This window comes from Pinus tabuliformis, chromosome 8 (genome assembly GCF_031772625.1).
Source record: "Pinus tabuliformis cultivar Carrire ecotype Pingquan chromosome 8, CPIR1, whole genome shotgun sequence".
Taxonomy (NCBI): domain Eukaryota; kingdom Viridiplantae; phylum Streptophyta; class Pinopsida; order Pinales; family Pinaceae; genus Pinus; species Pinus tabuliformis.
This window is the reverse complement of record NC_142294.1, coordinates 1,300,252,425-1,300,272,216: the sequence shown is the minus strand read 5'-3', so window position 1 is coordinate 1,300,272,216 and position 19,792 is coordinate 1,300,252,425. Positions and strand designations below refer to the sequence as shown.

General features: G+C 38.4%; 1 protein-coding gene across 1 annotated transcript in view; it reads right to left on the bottom strand.

Moving 5' to 3' along the window:
- The window catches only part of LOC149240224 (embryonic stem cell-specific 5-hydroxymethylcytosine-binding protein), a 257,648-nt gene that overhangs the window by 77,628 nt on the left and 160,228 nt on the right, over window positions 1-19,792 (bottom strand). Inside the window, exon 6 of the mRNA XM_089373656.1 lies at window positions 18,208-18,317. Coding sequence (XP_089229782.1) covers window positions 18,208-18,317 — 110 coding nt within the window. The remainder of the gene's footprint in view (window positions 1-18,207; window positions 18,318-19,792) is intronic.

Here is a 19,792-nt window from a genome sequence, read left to right as displayed (position 1 = left end):
AGTGATGTCCAAATGAGGCAAAGGCACCTTCCATTTATATGCAGACATTGAGGACGAATAAACGTGACTGTTGGGCTTCTAAGCCTACATTAGATTGCTAGCCAACCTTGACAATTTGTAAGAAATAAATTCGTAATTCCATTGCTACTTGTCAGAATTAGATGATCTTTAGATCAATCCTACACCTCTCGAAGAGAGGAATACAATAAAAATATCAGCTGCATCATATGAGTTGTCCACAGTGGAGTTTGGCCCTAGTTGCCAAATTTAACACGATCCCATGTCCCCAGAGAGAAAGGGAACGAGGAATCGTGATTCCTAGGTGAGGGGATGCGTCCCCGTGGAACATTGATAAATAGCCCTCCAAGACTTGTCACAAGTCCTTCTCCAAGTCGGCCTGCAAAAGGAAATGAAGATGGCTCTAGAAAGACATTTTGGCCTAGTCTTGAAGTAATGTCGCCCCATTGTACATGGACCAACCACTATATATATAGGTACTCGACCTCACTTGAAGTACAGCAAAAACAAGCATCTGAAATAGAAAGAATTGCGAAGGAAGTAGTCCATATTCTAGCGAAGAAGTGAACGAAGAGTAGCCGCAATATCTTGGACCTGTTTTGGATGATTCCTCCCACACGTGCAAAGAAGAGGAGTACAGTCTACAATAAAAAGAAGCCTAATTGTTACAGTTATGTTTCAAGACCAAATCAATGAAAAAAAGAAGATAATCATCAAGCTGATTTGTAGTAGAACATTCTTTTGTCCAAGTGAAGGAGATCAAGATATAAAACGAGGTCAAGTGTTGCGACTAGGGTTTCTAAAGGAGGACAGAAAGCAGTAGATTTGATATAAGGGCCGAAATCTGAAGATTAGCCGAGGAAGGTGGGAGGAGGAAGGAGTTTGACTATCATTGACTCAAGGAAGCAGACGTTAAATAAGGAAGCCTTGTGACTTGATCTTGGAGTGGAAAATAGGTCAAGGGTCTTGGTCTTGGTATTCGTCAATTGGAATCTCTATAAGAAGAAGAATTTGTTAGGCTTTTCCTCTCAAGAGTGAGAGGTTTTGGCCCTGGCTGATAGACTATATTTTGTGTCTCTTGTCTCTTTATGGTTTATGCATTGGTAGCTATTTGATGAATAAGAACACTAATAGACTAAGTAAAAGAAGATCCTAATCTAAAGAAGTAAAAAGCACTCACAAGAAGTTACTAATATAAGAGAAATCACTTAGTTGCTATGCCCTAGATTTCTCAACATGGTATCAGAGCCAAGTTGACTAAGTCAAGGAAGGGAATCTTATCAAGGGACACTCAAGGATCAAATCACAAGGAAGGCATCAAAACGAAGATCATCTTGAAGTCAAAGGAAGCATCATAACCCTAGATCAAAGTCTACAAAGAAGTATTGGGATCATCATCAAGAAAAGAAGGTCAAAAGTTAAAACCCTACATCTACTCAAGTTGAAGAAATCTACGAATCAAGTTAAAGTGTTTTGAAGAATATTCATCCAAAGGAAAGGTGGTGTCATCTCACTCTCTGTGGGATCAAGGATCATTCTTGAAGAAAACTACCTTCATCAAGGAGAAGTTTTTTATCCTCTATATCATCATCAACATCAAGCAAGCAATAAGAAGAAAGAGCATCCTATCAAGTATATTTATGTCCACATCTGAATCTGTCAAAATGTCTTTTTGCAAGGAAAGCAACAAATTGGTTGGGGCTTCAAACTATCTTGCATGGAAGAAAAGGATAGATCTAAATCTCATTGAAAATGAGCTTATGGAACATGTCAAAGGTTCTATCACTAAACCAAGAAAGGAAGATGCTCAAGCTCTTGCCAGGTATATGAAAGGGGAAGTTAGGGCTCCTAGGATTCTCATAGAATCCATCAAGGATCGCCTCATCCCATATGTATCTAAACTCGCAACTTCAAAAGAAATCTATGACAAACTGGTAAAGTTGTATTCCATAAGCATTGTTGGAGAAATCATCTCATTAAGGCAAGAAATCTACAAGCTGAAGATGTCAAGGGAAGATGGAATAGCCTCATACTTTATGAGGATATCTAAAATTCGAGATCAACTACAAGATTTGGGAGAAACCCTGTCTGATAGAGAAATGACTATCGTTGTATTAAATGCACTACCAGAGGGGTGGGGTAACTTTACCCCAAGTATTTATGGGAAGAAAGAAGCTACTCCATTCCAGGATCTATGATCATTGTGCAAGATGAAGAATCTAGACTAAAGGTCAAATCTGATGTGGGAGCAAGTTCGCAAAGTCAAGCTTATGCTACAATAACAAGAAGAAAGGGAAAATGTGGAAAGTCTAGTTCTTGGAAAAAGGAAAGGGACATGTCTAAGATTCAATGCTATGGGTGTCAAGAAAATGGGCACTACAAAAGAGATTGTCCTAAGATCAAGAAGGATAATAACAAAAGAGGAAGAGAAGAAGCCCATATCACCAAAGAAGTAGAGGAAACTAAAAAGAAGAAATCCAAGAATGAGGAAGTAAGAGACCTCTATTACGATTGAGATAGTCTTCCTCACCTAAGTTCTTCTCAAGTTCCTAAGTCTTCTATTGTAAGATATGGCTATCATTATTCATTAAGAAAAAAGATGGGATAAATCATAGCATCATAGAAGCATTGAAAGCAAGAGCTCGGGACATCATCATAGAGAAGCATGAAAGATGGTTAGAATCTATGGAAGTCAAGGATATAACTCTTGGGAATCTCATTGAAACATAAGTGGCAAGGTCATCTAGTACAAGGTTCATCATACATCTGTCAAAAGGAAACATCTACTAATGGGGATACTTTAGATCCTCAAGATTCTCTGATGCAATCTTCATTGAAAGGTTCACCGATCATGAGGACAAACAAGTGTTTCATCAAGAATTTCAAACTTGTGGAATTCATGGGAGATGGTATGATGACATAAAAGGAGAAGCAGATCAAAGGATTGATGCTCTTTCAATCAAGGAAGTTGTCGCGGGAAGTTTGGATGACACAAAGGAAATATGAGGTATGTATGCTGACATTTGATATTGTGGAATTCATGTCATATGGTTTCATATATCATGAACTAATGCTTTATCTTAAGAGCATGATCAAAAAAAGGATCTCCTCCCACAAAGGGATGTCGGAATGCATGGGTCACACATTCACTAGATGAAATCAACATAATATGTCCTCATATGAAGTATGAGGTGGTTGACTACAATTGAGGAAATTTAATTGGAAGCTCTTGGGAATGAAATGTTTGAAGAAACGAAGCAAGAGATCGTGGAATATGCAACCATGGTAAAGGCAATCAACATCCGAAAGACCAAGAAGATTTGACTAGGATATCTCCATGGAAGATATGAAAACTCTCATGGAGTCTGAAAAAGAAAGAGACCCTTGACAATATATATCTTTGGGAGATATGTCGATATGTCTGTAGGATGTTGATACAAACTAGAAGATGTCATGATGAAAGACCATCACAAAGGTAATGTTGATTTCAATGTTCATTCCTTTATTTTTGAACAAATATCTGGATGGGTTTATGCAAGGCTGCCAAGGGAAGATTTGTGGATGTCTTCCACCATCGATGCACATGTAGTAGGACGAAAGATCCTTAAGTACACATGGCATGAAGGAAGGCCAGATATGGACTGATGGATCTTTTCGATGATGACATGGCTAACTCATGGATGAAAGTGATGGAAGGTCGGTGCCCTATGTGGAAGTCCCAAACATGAAGACTCCTAAATAACGAAAAGAAGGTCATGACATCATGAGGAGGAGTTCTTCAAAGTAGCTGGTTGTCCCATCATCTCCACCTGAGGAGTTGTTGTGTGTCCCTAATTAAGAGGGAGCCTGGAAACAAGTTTATTACTTGGAAGAAACTTGGAAATTCCTAAGCCAAGAGGAAGCTTAGGTACATTCTTTCCATAGGAATGAGTACATTCCTTTACTAGAATAGATATGTCCTCCCTAATTAAGAGGGTTCTTGTCTTCACTTGGGAAGACAAAATGGAGGATTGGGTAAACATTTGGCATCTGATGCTCTTTGAGGATGTGTTAGGGCATCCAAGATAAGAGTAGTCATAGAGGACTGATATTCTTTGAGGACTAGGAATCCAAGATAAGAATAGTCTTGGTGGAACACACCTTGAGAACCTGGGTGGGGTATGTCCCGAGAGAGACAATGATGAGGGTGTCTACAAATCATTGGTCTCGCCAGCATTGTGCTCAGATCTCGTGGAGAGATAGAGTCGTTAGTCAAGACCTTGCTATGTGACAATGTTAGTTGATATGATGCTATACAGATGGGTTACCAATCCGACTCTTCTTATGAGAAATTCTTCAGATTGTGAATGACCAAGTACCATCATGAATACCTCCCGATTTAAGAGGGAGTGTTGAAAAGTGTAACTAGGTCCGGTCTTCATAATGACATGTGTAATCTTGATTTTATGTAATTGATGAAAAGAAGAAAAATAAAATTATTATTGTAATGCTAATGCTTGTCTCATGGGTTTCATGAGCAAGGAATTTTATTTTAGTAATTGCTCCCATTGTGAGCCTTTAGGATTTGTCATCTACTCATCAAAGTCAATTTGAGTCTATGTCATGTGTGAAGGACCCTTCTTGGGCATGTTACATTTTGTATGAGTCATTAGATAAGTATAAATAGCCCTCCAAGACTTGTCACAAGTCCTACTCCAAGTTGGCCTGCAAAAGGAAATGAAGATGGCTCTAGAAAGTCATGTTGGAGTAGTCTTGAAATAATGTTGACCTATTGAAAATGGACCAACCACTATATATAGAGGTGCTCGGCCTCACTTGAAGTACAGCAAAAACAAGCATCTGAAATAGAAAGAAGTGCAAAGGAAGTAGCCCATATTCCAGCGAAGAAGTGCAGGAAGAGTAGTTGCAATATCTTGGACCTGTTTTGGATGATTCCTCCCACACAAGCAAAGAAGAGGAGTACACTTTGCAGTAAAAGGACTCTGAATTGTTACAGTTGTGTTTCAAGACCAAATCAAGGAAGAAAAATAGATAATCATCAGGCTGATTTGTAGCATATCGTTCTTCTATCCAAGTGAAGGAGATCAAGATATAAAACAAGGTCAATTGTTGTAACTAGGGTTTCTAAAGAAGGACCGAAAGGAGTAGATCTGATCTAAGGGCCGAAATCTGAAGATTAGCCAAGGAAGGTGGGAGGAGGAAGGAGTTTGACTATCATTGACTCAAGGAAGTAGAAGTTAAACAAGGAAGCCTTGTGACTTGGTCTTGGAGTGGTAAATAGGTCAAGGGTCTTGGTCTTGGTATTCGTCAATTGGAATCTCTATAAGAAGAAGAATTTGTTTAGGTTTTCCTATCAAGAGAGAGGTTTTGGCCTTGGTTGATAGCCTATATTCTGTGTCTCTTGTCTCTTTATGGTTTATGCATTGGTAGTTGTTTGATGAAGAACACTAATGACCTAAGTAAAAGAAGATCCTAATCTAAAGAAGTAAAAAGCACTCACAAGCAGTTACTAATAGAAGAGAAATCACTTAATTGATATGCCCTAGATTTCTCAACAAACATGTCATCAAACATCTTATGGAGCCAAACTTCTTCACAGTTGATTGCTCAAGCCTTCACATATTTTTCTTTCATAATAGAATTATTCATTCATTCTCTTCAAAGAACTTATATCAGCTTCCAATCATCATCAGCATCAGTACTGTCAAACAATGTGTTCCTCAACCGGTTGTTGGTACAATAATATCAAATCTCTTCAATTTCTTGCCAAAGGGCCTGGTCATTGATCCGTCATCTTCTCTTTTGATCATAAACTACTTTGGGTTGTAGTTAATTTATGCCTCTGGCTCCCTCTAAAGTCGATATTACTTCCTTCACATTATCTAGCTTCTCATGTAAAGGTGCAATATAAGAGATAGAGACTGGGTTTCTCTAGGAGGAAAGGCAAAGTAAGGAAGAGGCAGAACACCAAGATGGTGACAAGGTTCTTGGGAGGATACTATAGTCAAGGGTTTGAGTCATGGTCTTGGTACTTATCAATTGAAGATCTAGAAGAAGAATTTTATCAGGTTTTCCTCTCAAGAGATGAGAGGTTTTGGCCCTGGCTAGAGAATCCTATATACTGTGTCACTTGTTTTTATTTATTCGTAATTGTCTTGATGAAAAGAACACACTAAGAAGATAACGAAAAAAGATCATAAGTTAAGAAGTAAAAACATCTCACAAGCAATTATCAGGCAGAGAAATTGTTAACATTGAATGCACTAGATTTCTAGACACAGAATACTGTATATATAGAGGACTCGGCCTTGTTACCCACCATTTTGTGGGTGATATCCCTAGGAGAAAAAAAATTCTCCAAGATGGTCCTCAGTTGGCAACCAGCAGCCCCTTGCAGCCACCAACTAGCTCGGTATGCCATTTCTCTGCCACCTGAGCCAGCCATGTGGTCCCTCGCCCATCTGTCATGATCGTATGTTTGAAGATGGGCCTCCCAAACCTAAAGGCATGCCTTGTCATTTGGTAATTGAGTATTGCAGTTTACTTATCATGGATACTTTTGGGCATGGATTAATGGGGGGGATTCGATAGAAAGAGTGGGCTAGGTCTGTGTTATTGTCTTCTAGACGTCCTTTTGATGTTAACCTTGGACTTTAGTCCCATGGGATCTCTTTTACTAACCTTTGGGCTTTAGGGATGGTACTACATGGGAACCCCTGATTTTGGTTGCGTGGTCCCGCTCCCCCATCGACATATATCACTCCCCTTCCACTCATTATAACCCCATTCATCATTTCTCCCACCTATGTTCACATTCCTCCACTGGGTCCACGTAGGGTTAGCGTTCCCCCCTCCCTTTGCCCACACCTTGGGTCGGGCCTGGAATGATGCCCCGGAGGTTGATGCAGCTAAAAAGAAAAGTAAAAGCATAATTAGCCACATCCAATAGGAAAATGTACCACAAAATGCAAAAGATGGTTGGGACAAACACATTTAGTATGTGGGAAAAAGTCAATACATGAGCTCTACCCCATTATCATGGCCATCACCCTAGTTCCTATAGGCTCTAGATGAGCCTCCTTTATCATTCAGGAACCCATGATTGTCCCAACCCCTGGTGGGCAATGAATCGGCCTACCTTAAAGGGGATATCCACTACTATACCTTACACATCATGCTCTTATCTCTTGAGCCCTGAGTAGTTAATCAAAGAAAAATCATAAAAGGCAAAAGGCATATAAAGAAGGGTGGGGCACCTCATGCACCACGAATGCTCCCTCCTATACATTATATACTCAAGTGTGGGCTTCCCTTTTATTAGCTACCCTTGTACCCCAACATGTGGCCCAGGGCTGCCCCTTTCATTCCCTACAACATTCATCTCTTTATCACATGCCACCACCTTTTGAAGGATGTACCTTAGACATACTATCCCCTTTAAAGGTAGAAACTACCTAATAGGGTACTTGGTTAACCCCATTTGGAGCTTGGAGACATTAGCACATGCCAAAGCCCACTATGGAAGGGCATGCCATTATGAAGTGCCCACCTGTCATCCATGGTTTGTAATCTCTTTAACTCGATATCTTTAGATGACTTGTTGTACTAGAAGGCTAGGGGATGCATTGGATCTTATGCAAGATTGCAAATGGTCTCCATTTTAGGTTTAGTCTCCCTATACGAGATCATAACTCTCAAGAGGTCCAAATTGGCACATGGATGGTGTGTGTAGAGAGCCATGAGCCTCCACAGCAGTACACAACACTCCATGGATCCATAAAGATGTTCAAAGATTGCTCAAGATTCACCTATTGGACGAGGAAGATGCACTTGGTTCACCATGTCTAGTCAGCCCCACAGTTGTACCATGCACTTGGCAGATAACCCAAGACTTGTATGCTGATGTGGCATCACTTACACCATCATTTGAGCCCTTACAGATGGTCTACAGGGACCTTCGATCTACTTGGAGACCCTTGAGGTACTTGTGTGCCCTCACACCCATTGGGAGAGCCACAGGTTTATTATTTGGAGAACAATGGGCCAACCCCTTGTCCACTACTTTTGGGAGTCCTATTCATCATTGTGGCACTTATGGACTTCATCAAGCTTCTTAGAAGGCCCAATGACATGTATTATTGATCATTCAACCTCTTGAGAGGCTTATTCTTTTGTTTATGAGCTAGTTTAGTGGGCTTGTCACCAAAAGTTAGTTGTTTTGCCCAATATTTTATTTTAGGGGCTAATGTAGGCCGAAGTAGCTAAATCGAACTCATTAGAAGTGTATAAATAAAAGTGATGAGGATTCATTTTAACATCATCACTTGGATTTGGAACTAGTATCTCTTTAGAGATTTTCGCTATCCTTCTTGGAGGATGAATTTTTGGAGCATGGAATGAATTTTGATGTTTGGATAATTTTCATATGTCTTGGAGCTTCTTGATGGCAAGTTTTTGGATGGTTGGATATATTCTTATACATGTAAGTACATTTTAATGCTATTCTTTCTTTCTAATTTTGTCACATACATTGTTGTTGGGATTTCGCTATACTAGGGCTCATTTGTTGCATCCCTTATGTGAAGTTGTGGAAATTTTGAATCTAGATATTGAATGCTTCATGTATGGGCTATGTATAATGAATGAATGTTCCTTGCGATGTTTCATTATTGAAATTCATCTTAACAAGCCATTTAACTTGCAAAACAAAGTATAAAGTCTTTCAAGTTCCTTTTGCTGCTAGTATAGTGCCAAGCAAAGTTGTCTTTGAGGCCTCCTTGACCTAGAAAATTCAAAGGTCCATAGTCATAATTCTACCTAACTCCAATTTCTCCAAAGGATTAGGCAATGGTCCACCCAAAAGTGATCACCTTAAACCTATTTTCCTTCTCCCCTTTCCTCTTCTTTAGGTCTAGTCCTCTAGGTCACCTAGGGAATCAATTATCTTGCAATCTAGCCATCCAAATACTTCGATTTTTGGTCCACAAATGAGTTGGTGTGTCCTCAAGAAGTCCTCCAAATTTCATGAGATTCAGACGGTGGGATCTTGAGACATCGGAAGCCCTAGCTCGAAGACCAATTCTTGCCTTTGGTTTCCCTTAGGCTAGAAACCTCACTGGGATCCTTGCATTTCCTTTCATTGAAAATTCAATCCTCGATCCCTTTCCCCTCCCTAATGAGGTGAATCATATCATTGGTTTCTAAATCCCATCCCCTTGACCGATCCTCAGGTCCACTTGGTCCTATGCGATCCCATGCACTATCAAGGTTAATTCTTCAAAGATCACCTAGAACCCAAGTTTCCACAAGAATTCTATGGCTTACAGATCTCCTTTATAAGACACATACTCAAAACCTAACGCTCGAAATTTTCCCCAAGCCCTTCCTAGAGAGCCTTCCATCTTGTCCTCCAAGACAAGCAAGCCACATATTTGAACCTCTCTTTTGAATAGGCTTCCAGGATCTCCCCTAGCCCTATCATTGGTCCATCCATTTCGTGATCCTTATCATAACAGGTCTCCTCCCATCGGTGAAAATCTATAAAGAGTAGGGAGCCTTAGCCGAGGTGACAGTGGGTTGTCACTCCATTGTTGCCATTAGCCTAGTAGTAACCCTTCAAGGATCCCCTTTTACGACCCCTGCTAGTTTAAGCAATAACAGGCCTCACTTGAAGGACACTCGATCAAGCATCAAAAATAGAAGAAGAAGTATGAAGAAAGAAGAGAAAGAAGCCTCTCATCCAGCGAAGAAAGTAGGAGAAGAAGTCGAAGTGTTTTGGGTTTGTTTTGGGCAAATACCTCCCAAACATGCGAAGAAGAGGAGTACCATCTGCTGCACAAAGCGTCGAGTTATCACAGCTATCCTAGGAGGCCAAATTAAAGAGGAAAGCAAGTCAAGAATACAAGCTGAATTGCAAAGGAAATAGACTCAATCCAAGCGAAGGGATTCAAGGGACAAAATTGTTGTTGATCCTTCACACGTGTTGCAACTAGGGTTTCTAAAGAGGCCGAGAGTTGCAGGTATGAGCCAATAGACCAAAATCAGAAGGGTAGTTGAGATCTAAGGTAAAGAAAGTAGTTTGACGAGTATTGACTCACGGAAGAAGAATTTTCTCATAGAAGCCTTGTGACTTGGTCTTGGAGAGGTTAGTAAGTCAAGAGCCTTGGTCTTGGAATTCGTCACTTGAAGATTATATAAGAAGATGACTTTGTTCGGGTTTTCCTCTCAGGTTGGAGAGGTTTTGGCCCTAGCTGATCGCCTACATTTTTTGTCTCTTTTCTCATGCTTATTTATGATTTGGTATTTGTTTGATGATAGAAAACATTAACATAATCAAGTAAATAAAAGAAGCTAATAGAAGACTAAGTAAAAGTTGCATCATAAACAATTATCATTGAAAGAGAAATCACCTCATTCCTATGCCCTAGATTTCTCAACATGGTATCAGAGCTAAGGTGACAAATCAAGGAAGGGCAACTCAACAAGGGACACTCAAGCATTCAAGAACCAAAGGGCATCAAAGCATCTAGAAGATCATCTCATCCTCAAAGCATTTTGAAGTCAAGGTCTACATCATCATTAAAGGAAGTGTCAAAACCCTAGATCGATCAAAGAAGAAGTCTACTATAGAAGAAGTCTTGGGATCCTTGCTCAAGTCATCATGAAAGAAAGAGACCACAAAGACCCTACCTCTACTCAAGCTGAAGAGATCTACAAATGAAAGTAACTTGAAGTATACTCACCCAAAAGAAGCAAGATCAAGGACGTTCTCATCATCATCAAAAGTTCTAAGGTGATCTCCCTCTCTTTAGAATCAAGGATCACTCTTGAAGAAAACTATCTTCATCAAGGAGTAGTTTTCTATTATCTATATCATCATCTAATTCAAGAAGGCAACAAGTTGAGAAGCATCTTCACCAGTAAGTATATTTAAGTCTACATATGAATCTATTAAAATGACATTTTGCAAGGAAAGCAACAAGTTGGTTGGGGCTTCAAATTTTCTTGCATGGAAGAAAAGGAGAGATCTGAATCTCATAGAAAATGAGGTCATGGAACATGTTAAGGGCTCAATCACCAAACCTCCAAAAGAAGATGCCCAAGCACTTGCAAGATATATGAAAGGGGAAGTAAGGGCTCAAAAGATTCTCATAGAATCCATCAAAGATCCCCTCATTCCATATGTATCTAAACTTGAAACTTCAAAAGAAATATATGACAAACTAGTAGAGTTTTTTTTGTAAGCACTACAGGTGAAGTAATCTCGTTAAGACAAGAACTCTACAAGCTAAGAATATCAAAGAAGAAGGAATAGGCTCATACTTTATGAGGATATCTAAAATAAGGGACCAACTTCAAGATCTAGGAGAAATAATGTCTAACCAAGAAATTACTACCATAGTACTAAATGCACTACCAGGAGAATGGGGTAACTTTACATCAAGCATTTATGGGAAGAAGGAAGCTAGTCCATTCAAAGATCTATGGTCACTATGCAAGGTTGAAGAAACCAAGTTGAAGGCAAAAACTGATGTAGGATCAATGAGAAAATCAAGCATATGCTACAATGTCAAAAAGGAAAGGAAAATTTGGAAAATTTGGTCCTCAGAAAAAGAAGAAGAATATGGCAAAGGTTCGATGTTATGGATGTCAAGAATATGGGCATTACAAAAGAGATTGTCCTAAGCTCAAGAAGGACAACAATAAAAGAGGAAGAGAAGAAGCCCATATCATTGAAGAAGTGGAGGAAGCTGAAAAGAAGAAATCCAAGAAAGAGGAAGTAAAAGATCTCTACTATAATTGAGATAGTCTTCCTCACCTAGTTCTTTTCAAGTTTCTGTTTTTCAAGATTTTTCTGTTGTAAGATATGGCTATCATGAATCACTAAGGAGCGTGATACAATGCATCATGGCATCATAGAAGCATTGAAAGCAAGAAATTGTGACATCATCATAGAGAAGCATGAAAGATGGTTGAAATAGAAGTCTATGGCAGTCACCTATAAAAGGATATAGCTCTTGGTAACCTCATTAGAAGCATAAGTGGTACTTATGAGAGGAAGAAAAAGTCACCTAGTACAAAGCTAATCATACATCATTCAGAAGGAAACGTTTGTTGGATAAGGATACTCGAGATCCTTTGTTGAAATCTTCATTGGAAGATTTGTCGATTAAAAGGAAGTAAGTGTTTCATCAAGATTCCAACATGTAGGAATTCATGGGATGATGGTATGATATCAAAAGAAGTGAATTCCGTCAAGGAATTGAAGTTATTTTAATCGAGGAAGTTGTTGAAAGAAGTCTAGATGACGTAAAGAAGGAAAATGAGGTATGTATGCTTGTATTTGATAAAATAGAGTCGTGCCATATGGTTGCAAGTAACATGGATGAATTCTCTAACTCGAGAGCATGATCAAATAAAAGTAGCTCCTCCTTTGGAAGGATGCAGGAAGTCATGGTTCACACATTGACTACATTAAATCAACATAATATGTCCTCATATGAAATATGAAGTGGTCAACAAAATTGGAGGAACTCTGATTGGAAGTTCCTGAAATGAAATGTGTGAAGAAAGAAAGGAAGAGATCATGAAAATGCAACTACGGAGAAGGCAATCAACATCCACGAACAACAAAAATCATTAGAGGAGCAGTGATTTCCAGCTTGTGATTATTATTTATCACCTGGGTTCTGTCAAGCTTGCCCTTGAGGCAAGCCCAGGTGCATTTCTCCATACTATTGTACTTGTTCCATTCATTAATAAAATGACTTAGCCGGTTCTCACTTCTAGAGTTTTATGAGCATTTGTTAATTGTTTCAATTTTCTGTGTTGTTAATCGATTTTGCTTTTGCATATCACTGTTTGTTTAAGTTTGGAACATTACAGAAATAAGAGCAATCACCCTTTGAAGATATATTATTTGTTGTTGAAGTTCTTTTCACTTGATCAAAGATGACTACCTCATACTTCAAGATTGAAGAGAAGTTGAATGACTCATCTAACTATGTTGTTTGGAGAGCCAGGGTGGATTTGACTTTGGAAGAGAAAGGTGTTTTGAAATGTATTGAAGGAAAGGTACCTAAGCTTCTGGAAAATGCTTTTGCTACTGTCAAGTCCGACTACAAGAAAGGTAAGGCCAATGCTAAGAAAATCAATATTGATTCTTAAAGAGAACATTTGATTGCTTATGTTTCAAAATTGAAGAAGTCTAAGGAAATGTATGATAAGTTGGTTAGGATGTATGAGGTCAACAACTTGAGCCATATTCTTTCTTTGAAGAATTGACTCAAGGACATCGAGATGAACAAGGGGAGACAATACAATCATACTTCACGAGGATATCTCAACTCAAGGATCAACTTTTGTCTATTGGAAAGATTACATCTTATAGAGAGATGGTACTAATTGCCCTCAAAGGTCTTCCTGGGATTTGGGAAAACATTTATTACAACCATTAGCAACAATGATAGCTTTCCTTCATTTGATGAGCTACTAGGCAACTACACTTAAGAGGAGACCAAGATGACCTCTAGAGGGAGAATTCAAAAACATGAAGAAGGAGAACCTACAGCGTTTGTTGTCCGAGACAAGAGAAGGAAAGAAAGAGGAGGGCCATCTAACTCAAGAAAGCTTGCTCCAAAACTCAAGGACTCACATAGAAGATTTAAAAGGGACATAGTTCAATGCTACAATTGCCACAAGCATAGTCATTATGTTTGAGATTGCCCGAAGAATGGTAATGCTCCTAAATCCAAGAACAACAACTATGTCTACAACAATAACAGGTCTAACTATAGAAGAAGAGAAGCTCCTACTGCTCGTGAAGAAGGTCATCACCTTCCCAAAAGATCAAAGAAATCAAGGTACAGAATTAACGCAGTTGAAACTCAATGTGAACATTTTCTTATTTCTGCTATATCTAGTTCCTCTCCTCCGAATTCTTTTGATAATTGGCTAGTAGATAGTGGGGCCTCTAGAAACTTTCATTGTGTTGGAAATTGTAACTAGGTTCGGTCTTCATAATGACCTTTGTAATCATGACATTGTATATTTTGTATCTATAGAAAGAGAAAAAAAAATTATGGGTCTCATGCTCCAGTTTATGTCAAAAGGATGTTCTTCATGCGTCTAGGTCTTTCTTGATCAAAGAAGATTTTTTTGTCATGTATTATAGTCCCATTTGGAGTCATTGTAACAAAAGAAAATATTTATTTTGAACCAAGAAAAGCCATTTTATCCTCCAAGACCAAGTCCACTGAATCAAGATGAAGTCAGGTTTAGGAGTGTTATTTGACCCCTCAAGAAGGTTATAAATAATAGGAGTTCGCCTCATTTCTAGAATCACATCATCACACGTTCGATTTGCAATAGCAAAGAAAGAAGAAGAGATGGGACGACCAAAAGAGTAGAAGTCAAAAGTGAAGGAAGATCTCTTAGGAAAACATCTTTTTTTCCTCACGAGAGAAGTTGCCTAGAGTTTCTATGAAGTTTCCAGTTGCAGGGGGTCGATGTTGCAAGGCCAAATTTCTAAATTGTAGTTGTAAGACTGAAATTCTAGTGTGAAGCAACAAGGTCAAAGTTCTGAAGTTGTCTTGAAAACATCTTGTTGGTGGGTTGACTTGGTGCTTGGGAGGATTCTGGGCTTTGGTCTTTGGGCCTTGGAAGTCTCATTTTGAACAGATTATATAAGAAGAGAAGTATTCTTTCTAGGTTTTCCCTTTGGAGGGGTTTTGCCCTGGTTTGGAGCCTATATCTTGTGTACTCTATCTCTTTATGATCTTCATTGTTTTAGCAATTGCTTGATGAACAAGAAATAAAAGTAATAGAAGGCCAACTAACATAACAAGTAATTATCAAGAAAGGAAGTCAAAACATAATGTACAAGATTCTTGATTTTCCAACACTGGTTATCATGAAGTCCTCTCAAACCTAGTTGAGAGGAAGACGAATTTGAAGATCATTCTTGGGGACAATTATACTTATCCTGCGAAGGGTTTGGTTTTGTTTCATTTCATTTGGATTATGGTCAAACTATGCATCTACAAGATGTTTTGTATGTGTCAGGATTGAAAAAGAATCTTGTATCTATATCTGCCTTAGAGGACAAAGGAATGAAAGTTTCCTTCATAAATGGGAAGGTCCTCACTTGGCCAATGAAATGTAGCCTAAGGGATGCCTTAACTTTGGGATCAAGAATTGATAGTCTGTATAAAGTCAATGGAAGACCAATCCGAGATTTGGTCCATGATAGTAATCATCAATGTGAGTTGTGGCACCAAAGATTTGCATACCTACACTATAAAGCCTTGCCTCATGTGAGAAAGATGGATTCTAGAATGCTTGATATTTGTGTGGATCATGGAGTTTTCCAAGGATGTGCCAGTGGAAAACATGTGAGGGGACCATTCCCCTCAAGCAAAAGTAGGACCAATGGAATACTTCAACTAATACATTCTGATCTATGTGGACCCATGTCAGTGACTTCTCTTGGTGGCTACCTGTACTATATAATCTTTGTGGATGACTTCTCTCACAAGACATGGATTTTCTTCTTAAAGCACAAGGACCAAGAATTTGACATGTGCAGGGACTTCAAGGTACTGGTGGAAAATCAAACAGGGAAGAGGATCAAAATCTTTAAGTTTGATAATGGAGGAGAATTCATTTCAAATGAGTTCATTGACTTTTGCAAGAAAGCAAGAATCAAGGAGACCATTGTACCTTATAACCCCAAGCAAAATGGTGTATCTGAAAGGAAGAACAGGGCTATCATGGAAGCTGCCAGAGCCATGTTGCACGATCAAAAGATGCCAAATTTTCCATGGGGAGAAGTTGCAAACATTGTTGTCTATGTTCAAAATAGGAATCCACATCAAGCCTTAGGCAAGAAGACTCCCGAAGAAGTTTTCACAGGTGTAAAGCCCGATGTTGGATCATGATGGAGTTTGCCAAGGATGTGCTTGTGGAAAACATGTGAGGGGACCATTCCCCTCAATCAAAAGCAGGACCAATGGAATACTTCAACTAATACATCCTGATCTATGTAGACCCATGTCAGTGACTTCTCTTGGTGGGTCCCTGTCCTATATAATCTTCATGGATGACTTCTCCCACAAGACATGGATTTTCTTCTTAAAGCACAAGGACCAAGAATTTGACATGTTTAGGGACTTCAAGGCAATAGTGCAAAATCAAACAAGGAAGAGGATCAAAATCTTTAGGTCTGACAATGGAGGAGAATTCATTTCAACTGAGTTCATCGACTTTTGCAAGAGAGCAGGGATCAAGGAGACCATCATACCTTATAGCCCAAGCAAAATGGTGTATCTGAAAGGAAGAACGGGACTATCATGGAAGTTGCCAGAGCCATGTTGCATGATCAAGAGATGCCAAAATTTCTATGGGGAGAAGTTGCAAACATTGTTGTCTATGTTCAAAATAGGAATCCACATCAAGCCTTAGGTGAGAAGATTCCTGAAGAAGTTTTCACAGGTGTAAAGCTCGATGTTGGACATTTGAGGACTTTTGGCCGCCCCGTTTACTTTCATGTGCTTAAGGATAAGAGGAACAAGCTGGAAGGTTCAGGAAAGAAACGTACTTTTGTTGGTTATTGTGAAAATTCTAAAGCTTATAGAATATATAATTGAGAATGTTGTCATTGATTCAAAGTGGGTGCAGAATGTCAAAGTAGGTGCAGCATGTCATAGCAGGTGCAGAATATCATCATTAATCTTGGTTTGCATGGACGAGATGATACAATGATGAAACCCTAGCTCTAGGGTTTGGATCCCTAGGAAGGTGAGCACACTCGGCATTTGTTGAGAATTTTGAAGTTGCAAGTCATTGAATTTGACTTGGAGATCATCATTATTGGATAGCCTTCGTCATGCTAATTTTGTTGATATGTGGAGCATTTCATGGGCCTTCACGGTTTGATAGATATGCTTGATCGAAATTGAAGCCCCAAGCTAGTGGTCCAAAACCCCAATGGGTTGTTGAGGTGGCATCATACTATTAATTTGAATGATGTGGCAATGTTGGTTTATTATGGCAAATTCATCTAATGAAGAGGCAAAAACATTATTAGATAATTTCTATTATGAGTTATTATTAAACTACATTTGGGTCAAGATTTTTGAATTTAAAGTCCAATACGTAAGGGACATTTTGGCTCCATGAAGTTGAAATTTCAAAATTGAATTTTCTCTCTAAACCCTAGGTCGGCTTCTCCAAAACTATGTCTCCTTCAAATATTATATAAAGCCACTTATCCATCTCACCAAAAGTATGGGAAACACTTGATCTAGCATCCTCTACGGCCAGCATCTATCTTTAAGAAGATCAAAGTGGAGATATTTCCAATGCACAAATTCATTCTCTACCTGCAGCATAGTAGAATTTTTCTTGGGTTATCCTGTTGGGTTTTGGCTTGTGGTTTATTTTAAAAGGGGGTTTGGCTGGGTTCTGAAATCTGTGTTTGCAGGTGATCTTTTTGATGTTTGGTTCAACTACAATTTGAGGCATTTCCATTGTAAAATATCATCATCATCTGGGTGATAGTGGGTATTGCGTTAGGGCATGAATTTGTTCACATGAACAAAAAGCTGAAATAGCTCGAGCTTATGAAACTCGCAACTTTCAGAATCTAATTAGTAGCATTTTTCAGTTTTTTGTGCAAAAAGGGATTGGTTCAAAACTAAAAACTTCAACTTGAATTTTAGATTTGAGATTATGTATTTGGTTTTGTAATTATTAATATGAATTTCGGATTTCTTAGCTAGTTCAATGTTTATAATTTTATTGCAATGATGTATTTAACATATATGATTTATATTTATGCATATGATGAATTTAAAATAATAATAATAATAATATTGTCTTCCCCTAGAAAATTTGGGGTGCGCTCTAGCCATACTGGAAACTAGTCTCCCCATCCCCAAACGCAGCGCAACACAGTTACAGTGTCAAGCCACTACATGACAAAATAGACTAAAAGGCAAAATCAACTTCCCGGAAAACTGTGGGTTAACATATTGCAATAATTTGCCTGCTATAAGGAGCTCATATTAGAGATGACAAGCATACTATTCAGCTAAAGGAAATAACATAGAAGACAATATTAAGTGAAATAATAGAACAATTTGACTGTCCATATGTCTCTTGATGGAGCATGTAAGACCCATACTGTACCAGATCAGATTTTTCGTATGGCTGAGTAACTGTTTCAAATGTAATGCAAGAAAGGTCATTCAGCCAAGCATCAATTGCACCCTCCGTCCCCAATATAACAGGCATTCTATCTGCAAAATACAATAGAAAGCATCCTTAGCTAGATTGTACGAGTTCTACAAGCACAAATAAGCACCAATACAAAAACTAATTAACTACTCTGCTTGTAACAACAATGATGACAAACTGCACTCTGAAATTGAAAATGAGAATCGATTACAGTTCCTCACTATTGGGTGGCCCTCTTATACTGAAAAACAAAACCAATAAATGAATAAGCATTACTATAGCAAAATTATTCTTAAGTATTTTGGACGTGATGATTTACACACAAGATGGAATCAAGCAATATAGTTCAACATTCAAGACTTCCACCGGTTTTATTCCCAAAACTATCTGTCTTGCACTAATAGGAAGACACAAAGTTCAGAATAATTTCATAAGAGAACTCTTGGCCACTGGCATAAGAAGAATCATTTTATTTTCATTATTTTTTTAATGTTCTCTGCACTTGTCACAGCATCATGCAATTTATTTTGTACTAAACCCTTTCCTGGTTCCTTCTGTATGTTCGCAAAATGTCCTGTACTGGTCTCACTGGACACAACAGGGAATATGAACATAAAATTTTTCAGGCAGTTACCAACTATTTGTTTAACTTTATTGTTCTATTCCTCTTCCAAATAAGTTCAGATAACTTTGAATGGGGTCCAAAATAAATGTGGACACAAGAACTCTGAAACCCCGTTTTGCTGCAAAATTATATACTAGATAGAAAATTTTAAAAGCGATTGCAATAAGCTAGAAGTGGATTCCCACCAAAATACAACCTGAACCACACTTAGCAATTCATGATAATATAGCTGTTGATTGTAAAAAACTATTCAGTAAGAAGTGTCATACTTTAGAGAGCAACTAAATATAAGATATGTAGGTGCTTTGCTCCTGCTTTTACCAGAAAACCAAAATAGTCTCAAATTTTAGGAATTCTCACTCACCGAAAGTTTTAGACTTAAGTTGTGAGAAAATACATTGTAGCAATATAGCATTCCTTGTCACTAACCCAAGACAAAAGGTGACAAATCAATGGCCACAACAGCATACAGAACTAAGTTACCCCTTCAACCTGATTGTGGGCTATGTTGAACGAGGAAATGTGGATACATAGGTCAAAATTTTAAGATTATGGCATGAGGAATTTATATGTGCACACAAACAGCAAAGAGAGTCTAAACAAATAAAACAGAATGCAGGAAAAAATGTGAAACTGTAAACATATTTTCTACAATATATACGTAACTATACATATGGTGACAAACCAATGGCCATGGCAGCATACAGAACTAAGTTACTCCTGCAGCCTGTGGGCAGAGTTGAACAAGGAAACATGGTATATAGGTCAAAAACTTCAGAGTATAGCATGAGGAATTTATATGTGCACACATACAACAAAAAGGATGTTTGCACAAATAAGACAGAATGCAGGAGCAAAACTGCACACATACATTCTAAAATGTATATGTCCGTGACTCAGTATATCTATACA